We start from the raw sequence: 9,979 nt of genomic DNA, 5'->3' as shown, positions 1-9,979 counted from the left end.
GCACATTGCTATATATAGCCCCCTCCCGGGAGAGGAGAGAGCAGCCTGAGAGGCAACGACCAAGAAGGAAAGAGCCTCTCCGGCGAAGCTTCTCGAAGATGTCTTAGATGGCTGGCCGTCTTAGACATCTTCGGAAGCTTTGCCCGAGTAACTCTTCCCGCAAGTCCCGCTCGATCGGAAGCTGCTAGTATACACCCAACAACCAGTAGCTCAGGGTAAGGAGGGCTTCCGGGAGCTTTTCGAAGGAAAGAGCCTCTCCAGCGAAGCTTCTCGAAGATGTCTTAGATGGCTGGCCGTCTTAGACATCTTCGGAAGCTTTGCCCGAGTAACTCTTCCCGCAAGTTCAGCTCGGAAGCTGCTAGTATACACCCAACAACCAGTAGCTCAGGGTAAGGAGGGCTTCCGGGAGCTTTTCGAAGGAAAGAGCCTCTCCGGCGAAGCTTCTCGAAGATGTCTTAGATGGCTGGCCGTCTTAGACATCTTCGGAAGCTTTGCCCGAGTAACTCTTCCCGCAAGTCCCGCTCGGAAGCTGCTAGTATATATACACCCAACAACCAGTACCTCAGGGTAATTAAAGAGGGCTTCCGGGAGCTTCTCGAAGGAAAGAGCATTTAGTTCAAACGACCAATGTTACTGATACATATCACAACAAACGCTTCACAATATGAGCTCATCAAGGTACAGGATAATAATTAATACATTATGATCGCTTCGACCGTAACCATGGAGTATCTTCAGCATTTAACGCGATGGTTGGATCAATGTTCACTACGAAGGGTGGAATTTCAGCAAACTTATTATAATCTTCTGACATGTCTGTCTTGTCCTCGACTCCCACGATGGTTCTTTTCCCTGAAAGAACTATGTGACGCTTTGGCTCATCGGATGAGCTTGTTTCCTTATGTTTTCTTTTCTTCGGTCTGGAGGACATGTCCTTCACATAGAAAACCTGAGACACATCATTGGCTAGGACGAATGGTTCGTCTCTGTAACCAAGATTGTTGAGATCCACTGTTGTTATTCCGGACAGCTGGTCTACCTTTACCCCTTTTCCATCAAGCTTGAACCATTTGCACCGAAACAAAGGGATCTTAAAATAAGGTCCATAGTCAAGTTCCCATATCTCCTCTATGTAACCATAATATGTGTCCTTTTCCCCACTCGTTAGTGTTTGTTGCATCAATGCGGACACCACTGTTTTGGTTGGTGCTCTTTTTATCTTGGGCGAACGTGTAGAAGGTATTTCCATTTATCTCGTACCCCTGGAAAGTCGAGTATAGTCGAAGATGGTGACCCGGCCAACAAGTACAATTGATCATCAATGGCGTTGTTATTCATGAGATGTGTTCGGAGCCAACCGCCAAATGTCTGCATATGTTTATGTGTAATCCAGTCTTCAGACTGCCCCGGATATTCGGAGCGTACAATATTCTTGTGATCAGTGATATACGGGGCCACCAAGGTGGAACTTTGTAGAACTGTGTAGTATGCTTGAGTGAAAGAAATGCCGTCCCTACATATCATTGATTTCCTTCCTAGCGTGCCTTTTCCACTTAGTCGCCCCTCATGTCGCGATTCAGGAACACCAATCGACTTAAGGTCAGGAATAAAGTCAACACAGAACTCGATGACCTCCTCATAGCACCTGGCCTTGGATGAGCACTGGCATCATAATGAACTTCCACTTCATGCACAACCAAGGCGGAAGGTTATAGATACATAGAGTTACAGGCCAGGTGCTATGACTGCAGCTCTGCTCCCCAAAAGGATTCATTCCATCTGTACTTAGACCAAACCTTAAGTTCCTCGCGTCATCTGCAAAGTCCGGGAACTCTCTATCGATTTTCCTCCACTGCGACCCATCAGCGGGGTGTCTCAGCTTCTCGTCTTTCTTACGGTCTTCTTTGTGCCATCGCAACAACCTGGCATGCTCTTTATTTCTGAACAGACGTTTCAACCGTGGTATTATAGGAGCATACCACATAACCTTGGCAGGAACCCTCTTCCTAGGGGCCTCGCCCTCAACATCACCAGGGTCATCTCGCCTGATCTTATACCGTAGTGCATTGCATACCGGACATTTTTCCAAATTTTCGTACTCAAGGCGGTAGAGGATGCAGTCATTAATGCATGCATGTATCTTCAGCACCTCTAATCCTAGAGGGCAGAGAACCTTCTTTGCTTCGTACGTACTGTCAGGCAATTCGTCATCCTTTGGAAACCTCCTCTTCATTATTTTCAGTAACTTCTCAAATGGCTTGTCACATATACCAGCCTCTCGCCTTCCATTGCAGCAACTCCGAGTGTGGCACCGAGCTTTGTGTTGCCATCTTCGCAATTTGGGTATAACTTCTTTTTGTGATCATCTAACATGCCCTTTAACTTTCGCTTCTCGTTTTCAGTTTCGCATCTCTGTGTGCATCAGCGATGGCCCGACGAAGATCATCATCAATGGGCTCATCTGATGCCTCTTCATCTTGATCACCTCCACCTGCCTCCTCATCTTCATCATGCCCTGTTGCAGTATCACCGTAGTTAGGGTACATATCATCATCCTCTTCTTCTTCGTCGTCGTTTTCCATCATAACCCCTCTTTCTCCATGCTTGGTCCAACAATTATAGCTGGGCATGAAACCTTTCCAAAGCAGGTGGGAGTGAATGACTTGCCATTCAGGGTATTGCTTTAAGTTCCGGCAATCAACACATGGACAACATATATAACCATCCGCCTGTGGGTTTTCCTCAGCCACACGGAAAAATTCTTTCAGGCCCGAAGTGAACTCGGGCAGACGTCGGTCAACGTACATCCATTGCCGCCGGTTCATCTACATCAAATAATTAAGTTTATCAAAAAACCATTACAAAACATCATAATATATATATATATAGTGGATATTAGCACCGTACAAATGAAAGGATAAAGTTGTTTAACCTTGATTGAGGAGGGAAAGAAAGAGGAGAAAGCTTAAGTGTCGCTCCGGCACCTCATCTCATTTTTGTTTTGTGTAAAATCAAGCGGCGTCATTCTCTCAGACATTTCATCGAGCACCTTGTGTGCATGCCAAAGAAATGCAAGGTAGCACTCAACACACACACCTTTCTCCTAGAAAAAATGAAGTTGTGAATTGGCTGGTTGGAGGTGAGCTGATATAAGGGCTGGGGACCTTTTGCACCGGTTCGTGTTACAAACCGGTGCAAATGAGCTATCTTTTGAACCGGTGCAAAGGATTCCTCGGCTGACACGTGCCTGGCGACAAACCTTTTGCACCGGTTTGTGTTACCAACCGGTGCAAAAGATATCTCATTTGCACCGGTTGGTAACACAAACCGGTGCAAAAGGTCCCTCGGCCGGCTGCTCCCCACGAACCGGTGCTAATGACCCCCTTTAGCACCGGTTCGTGCCAAATCCGGTGCAAAAGCCATCTGGGGCAAAAAACGAAAGCCCTTGTTTCTACTAGTGGGAAACAACAACAGAAAAAACATAATAAAAAGGCTAAACTAAGCTAGCTACTATCTCCACTCATTGAAACGATCTCGAAGTCAAATCCTGTCGAGCTTGGATGGTGCAACAAGGGGGTTCTGACGCGCGATCTGCTCGCGGCCGGCCGCCTTGTAGTCGAACCCGCAGTGGTGCGCGCCGGCGTGACGATGCATGCCGCAGTAGGTGCCGCCGCAGCGGCAGGCGAACCCGAGTAGCCCCACCTTCTTCCGGCACGTCTCGCACCGGTTCTTGGTAGGGTCATCGGAACCACCTCCGACTCCGGCGGCAGCACCAGCACGCTGTCCGCATGTCTCCTTGATCCGCAGCGACGCGAAGCTGGACACGACGCTGTCCACCGGGAGCGCGCCGCCGACGGCAGCGACGCCGATGATCTGCTGCTCCTTGAAGCACTTGGAGCAGAGGTTGCCGGTCGCCGCGCTGCCGAAGAAGCCGCAGTCGTTGGCGCACAGGACCGTCGCGTGGCCTTCCGAAGCCGGAGCACCACCCGCCTGCTGCGTCTCCGCCATTGCTCGCTCGAGTTGTAAGAGATCTCAACGCACGAGCGTGCTCTCTCCTTAATTACGTACTAGTTAGGGTTCTCGTCGTCGTTCGCGCTAGCGCAACAAGAAAGATCTCTCTTGGCTGTGCCTGTTGCCTGGTATAGATGCGTGGCCTTTTGAAGGCGTTGCGCTCTTCCCATATCCTGTGACAGTCGGCGAAGTGATCCCGAGTCCGAATGCCCAGCTAGTCAAGTCCACCGACCCACGTAGTATTGTAGCTGTTTCGATTCAAGTCGATACCTGTTTCAATTCAAAGTAGCAGCTAAGCCACGTAGTATTACAACTTGTACAGGACCATGATCACAACTCAAACACCCTCCATTTGTAAAGAAACAAAAAAAAAAAAAAACTCAGACAACTCCCATGAATACAATTATGCATAATTATTTGGTCGTCTATGTCAAAATCTTCAAAGTTCTTAGGATGACGCTATATCAAATTAAACACCTCCTCGCTAACCTAAACTACAATTTATCTTCCGTAGCTAAGATAATATCAAGGCCCTAGCAACTGTCACTAGTCTACTATACTACCTCGAACATGCAAAAACGTTGGGTTCCACATTGGCTTGTTCATCTAGAGACCAACGAGACGCCATAATTCTTCATTTAGATTACTAGATCACGATGGCGCGCGTTGAGAATGTTCTCCGTCATATAATAGAAGTGCTAACATACTCCATCCCACGGCGAAGGCGGAAGGCAACACCGCCACCGGGGAGCACAAACCCTTGAGTTAGTGCCACTAAGTTTGGAACTCACAGTAAAATAGTGCAAGCTAGAGGGGAAAAAGGGAGCGCAACCAAGGTAACACCCGCAAAACGTAATAAAACATCTAAGTTGCATAATGGTGTCGGGTCCAATAGCATGAGGCTCGAGGTTGAAGAAAGCAAAGAACTCCCAGAAAAAATCGAACGAAGGGAAGGTGAGGCCGCGCCCTAGGAAATTTGTGAAAACAATGAACTCATCTGGTTTTGGTTAAACCTCGGAGGTGGGGACCTCCCAGCTTCCTCCGGAAGAATCCCACCATCCCACCATCCTCGAAGGCACGAAGGTTCTTTGCTTCCACCTTTGGAGCCATTCTAGAGTACTCCTATCGCCATCTCAACGAATAGGACCAGTGGGAGAGCTTGATGAAGGTTGGAAACGAATAGGAAAAAGAAGATCATCTGATCACCGGCGCATACCCTTAAAAGATAAGGACCAACGCAAAATTTCCATGAGACCCTTAACGAGATGACTGCCAATTCGAGGGAAAGGAGTCCATGGTTAATTTGGCGCCACATTATCCGGCACCAAAAGGGCTCTGCCTGCGAGTCGAAAGTCGAAGAACACCGATAAGGATGTTCCTTCCCAAGGCCAATGCCAGTATGATTATGTGCTCTCTTTTCAAGGGCAGGCAGAGCAACGGGACAAGCTGCAGAGAGATGTTGCCAACTCTGTATGACGTTCATTGAAGGGGTGGAGTCGGCAGAGCTTCCCAACGGAGATGAACCGATGCGATTAACCGTCCGCTATATGTTACCAAGATTAATTGATTGCTCCATCCCCTAGATCTGGACAGCCATCGAACATTATTGAAGGGGATGCAGAGATCCTGTCGCCGGCCACCTTCGGCTCCGACCACTAGAGCTTTGGAGCTGACATCCAAACCACTGCCCACCATCAGAGGCCGCTTGCCACCTCCGGAAATGCCTCGTCGATGGCATGAAGCCAGACGCCACAAGGTAAAACCCTATACCTCGACCACACCACAACTGTTGTACATAGAAGGCCGGTATCATACTCCATCTCTACACCCTGACGCGAACACTGGCGGCAATAGAAATTGGATCCGGCCGGCTGTGGCTGACTCTGAAGTGAGTGGAAAGTTGTGGAGGCTTCGTGAGAGGAGAAGAGAGGAAAGGAAAAGTGAGGGGCTTGACAAACTTGTTTATTTTTATTTAGACATTAATTTCACAGTTTAGTTCGCAGGCATCACTAGATGGTTGAAAGTTTTTTTTGCAATTTTTATTACTTTTAGGCTTTTCACAGTTTAGTTCGCAGACATCACTGCTATTATATTGAAAAGTGAATCTATGGAGCGTGGTGTGCGTGTATGGTGCCATGGTGGTATGTTATTTTTTGCCAGCTGCGTGACTCTTGTAATTGCGAAGGCACTTGCAGCTAAGTGAGACAAACAAGCGAAAGAAAGGGATAGATCATTGAACTTAAGAAGAAACAGCATGATATTTCGTGGGAGAACAAAGCACAAGGATGGTTTTCACAGCAGTTTGCGAGCAAAGTACATCGCACGCCATATTTTGATCTTCGCCAATTCGCAGAAGAAAATCAGTCAAATAGTAATGTTTATTTTATAAAGTGGGAGATGCACCTACTGCATATACGTATATGAGAGTGTTTATATGTACATGTGAATGTTTTAACAAAGTGGTGGAATTGAAACAACAACAGAAAAAACATAATAAAAAGGCTAAACTAAGCTACTATCTCCACTCATTGAAACGATCTCGAAGTCAAATCCTGTCGAGCTTGGATGCTGCAATAAGGGGGTTCTGACGCGCGATCTGCTCGCGGCCGGCCGCCTTGTAGTCGAACTCGCAGGCGTGCGCGCCGGCGTGACGGTGCATGCCGCAGTAGGTGCGGCCGCAGCGGCAGGCGAACCCGAGCAGCCCCACCTTCTTCCGGCACGCCTCGCACCGGCTCTTCGTAGCGGTGGTCGGCACCACCTCCTTGTCGCGCCCGACTCCGGCGGCGGCAGCAGCAGCACATCGTCCACCTGTCTCCTTGATCCGCAGCGACGCGAAGCTGGACACGACGCTGTCCACCGGGGGCGCGCCACCGACGGCAGCGACGCCGATCTGCTGCTGCTCCTTGTAGCACTTGGAGCAGAGGTTGCCGGTCGCCGCGTTGCCGAAGAAGCCGCAGTTGTTCGCGCACAGTGCCGTCTCGCGGCCGTCCGAAGCCGGAGCACCGCCCGCCTGCTGCGTCTCCGCCATTGCTCGCTCGCTCGAGGTGGAAGAGATCTCGATGCACGAGCGTTCTCGTCGTCGTTCGCGCTAGCGCAACTTGATCTCTCTTTGGCTGCTCTGTTCCGCCCGAGACGATGTCGATGCTGCTCTGCCTGTTGCTTGCCAGATGCGTGGCCTTTTGAAGGCGCTGAGTTCTTCCAATATTCTGTCACAGTCCGCGAAGTGATCCGTGTCCCACCGGCCGGCAGGATGCAGCGTCAGGATCATATACGGAGTCGGAGTACACATCGTTCGTAAGTCAAATCGATACCGGTTTGGATTCAGAGTACTACTCGGTAGAAGTATTCTAGAAGTAGCTATTAAACCACATATTACAACTTATAGGGCCGAAAGAATCATTTGTTGCTACACGGTGCGCGGTTACCAGTTTGCTTTCCGCAGTGCCCCCCTGTCCGAACCAGAACCTTTCCTAAAAAAGTAGGTGGGGCCAAAGGTAGACAGCGACAGGCATCTGAAAAAAGAAAGCATCCTCTGTCCTGGGAAGCGCGTCCACACGCGGTGACGCAAAAAGACCAGATCCACAGGCGGCTGGTCCAGATGTAACAAAATAAAAAAAGGCTCAGAACGATCCCAACCAAAAACAGAGGAAACTCTACCTGCAACATTTCCTTACTCCATTCGCCGGCGGCTGGAAGCTCCATGGCTTGAGCTTCTTCGGTAGAAAAGTTACAGGAAATCAAAAATAAAACAGAAAACAAAATAGGGAGGCGCGCCAGAATCTACAACCACCGAAACAGGTATAAAATGTTACAGCCAAATTCATGCACCTCTAGATCTGTATTCTTACATGAACATCCAGGAAGCTAGATTCAGGCCGGCTGATGCATCAGTATCAGCTACCCCACAGATTTTGTCATAGATGTATAAAACTGGTCTCCAACAGTTATGAGAGAAAAGGACATAGTAGTACAAAGTGGTCTGCATCGTAGGATGCATGTTCTTGGAGTACAATACAACACCAAAAAGCACCAGGTTTTAGCAGTTTGTGAGACCGCACCTTAAACTAGTAGATGAACAAAAACTAGTGGCAAACTGCATTGCCAGGAACCTGAAAGCAAGGAGAGGCATGTAAAATTTCTCTTCCAAGAAGCTAGAATATGTAATGTAGCCATGATTTCTCTCAAATCAGTCTTCATCATCTGCAAGAAAAAATAACCATGCAATAAATTTAGTAGCTGTTTATTGGTTGAAACAAATAAAAAGGAAAAAACATTGTAGGGAGTAAAAAATGTTGCAGGCTTGAAGACAAGTACATATTGTCTTCAATATGTATTTTCTGCTAATTTTCTGCTTGAAGTAATTGCAGACCGGGTGAATAAAGCATGGTAGGAAATAAAAATACAGTAGAAAATTTCTGCAAATGTTCTGCTAGCTAAATTATAAGGAAATGTAACTATTTCTATATATTTGCATATATGGATTTCTGGTTTCCTGATCTAAATACACCAACACCTGAAGTTGATCATCAGGACCAAGTTGATGGTCAGAACAATGTTGAGGATCTAACAGAACAGGGACATCAAGATACAGGGGGACCAACACTGGTCCATCTTTGCGTCAGTTCATAAAAAAGATTGAAAACCTACATGTATATAAAAAAACATCCTATACATATATTCTTGCTAATAGAAAATCACACCAGAATGTATTTATTGACACTAATTTACATCCTAAAAAATTACAAGAAAGGAACAAAACACTGCATATATAATATCCTATATGCAGGATGTATTAATTGCCTAAAAAATACATCCTGTTAGTAAAAAGCATTATACTAGAACCTATGTACAGGTTGTATTAAAGTGCCAACAAATACATCCCATTAGTAAAGCATTATACTCCTATATGCAGGATGTATTAATTGCCTAAAAATACATCCTATTTGTAAAGCATTATACTAGAAAAAAGGGCCTAAAAATAAGTAGTACATCCTATTAGTAAAGCATTATACTAGAGAATCCTATATGCAGAAGGTATTAATTGCCTCATCCAGATAGTAAAGCATTATACTAGAACTAGTATAAGCAGGATGTATTAGAATGTCTAAAAACTACATTCTATGGTCATACAAAAACATAGGAAGTCGGAAGTAGGGCAAAAGCTAGCCTTCGGGTTCTGATGGCGACTTGAGGAATATTAGGACGCCCAATACATGCAAGTCATTCGAGTGTGTGTTTATTGAGTTGCTTTGCCGTAGCCAGCTAGCTAGTTTTCCTAGTTGATCAAGTTGAGCTAGTTTCCCTAGTTGCCAAACACGCTGATAACAAGACGTGCGTCTAAGCGTCTTACGGGTTAGCAAAAAGGACATCAGGTGAGCTATCTGTGTGCAGGTTTCGAGATCTATGGACGATAAATATGACGGGATGCTGTAGTGGAGTACAGAGACTTCAGATGTAGCAGCGCACCAAATAAAACAAGAACGAAGAACACCCAAAAATTGCTCGCAACAGACGCCACTGGAAATGCATCGCCCTCTTGAAACCACAGGATAGGCGAAGAGCATTGGAACTGAGATACTCACCCGCTCAAAAATCGAGACCCAGATCCCTCCTCCCTGCCAGTCATCGGTGATGTCGAAGCCGCGGCGAAGCTGCTGGACCGAATCGTCGCCGGCCCGTCACCGCACTGCCGCGCGAACCGCCTGCTTGATTCGTGGGGGAGCCGGTGGTCGCGTCCATGGAGAGATTTCGAGGCTTCGCTGCGACGAGACGAGACGCTTCTCCGCGACGAGGAAGGGGATTAGGGAAATTGGCCTAGGTCGCCACGCCGCCGTGCCGCCGCGCCGCGCGCTCCGCCTGCTAGCTTCGCTGGGGAGCTTGTGATCTCGTCGATGGTGAGATTTGAGGCGGAGAAGAGACGCTCGGCCACGAAGAGGAAGGGGAATGGGGAATGGCAATCTCGATGGAG

At 47.5% G+C, this 9,979-nt stretch overlaps 2 protein-coding genes and 1 long non-coding RNA gene across 3 annotated transcripts; all 3 read right to left on the bottom strand.

Moving 5' to 3' along the window:
• Positions 1-3,540: 3,540 nt before the first annotated feature.
• Positions 3,541-4,008, bottom strand: LOC124681406 (zinc finger A20 and AN1 domain-containing stress-associated protein 10-like). Its single transcript, XM_047216330.1, has one exon. It carries the CDS (start codon positions 4,006-4,008, stop codon positions 3,541-3,543), a length of 468 nt encoding a protein of 155 aa, XP_047072286.1.
• A 2,548-nt stretch (positions 4,009-6,556) lies between these two features.
• Positions 6,557-7,039, bottom strand: LOC124681405 (zinc finger A20 and AN1 domain-containing stress-associated protein 10-like). Its single transcript, XM_047216329.1, has one exon. It carries the CDS (start codon positions 7,037-7,039, stop codon positions 6,557-6,559), a length of 483 nt encoding a protein of 160 aa, XP_047072285.1.
• An 855-nt stretch (positions 7,040-7,894) lies between these two features.
• LOC124681404 lies at positions 7,895-9,681 on the bottom strand. The gene is made up of 2 exons (XR_006995857.1): positions 9,594-9,681; positions 7,895-8,211 (listed from the first exon to the last, which is right to left on the bottom strand). It is a non-coding gene; the product is annotated as an uncharacterized LOC124681404 (long non-coding RNA).
• Between the last annotated feature and the right edge of the window lie 298 nt (positions 9,682-9,979).

This window comes from Lolium rigidum, unplaced genomic scaffold (genome assembly GCF_022539505.1).
Source record: "Lolium rigidum isolate FL_2022 unplaced genomic scaffold, APGP_CSIRO_Lrig_0.1 contig_41807_1, whole genome shotgun sequence".
NCBI lineage: Eukaryota > Viridiplantae > Streptophyta > Magnoliopsida > Poales > Poaceae > Lolium > Lolium rigidum.
Note: the sequence above shows the minus strand (reverse complement) of the source record. Positions and strands in the feature narration are given on the sequence as shown.

Bases quoted from the DNA above. Each gene is read 5' to 3' on its own strand.
- LOC124681406 (XM_047216330.1), bottom strand. From the start codon at position 4,008: ATGGCGGAGACGCAGCAGGCGGGTGGTGCTCCGGCTTCGGAAGGCCAC.
- LOC124681405 (XM_047216329.1), bottom strand. From the start codon at position 7,039: ATGGCGGAGACGCAGCAGGCGGGCGGTGCTCCGGCTTCGGACGGCCGC.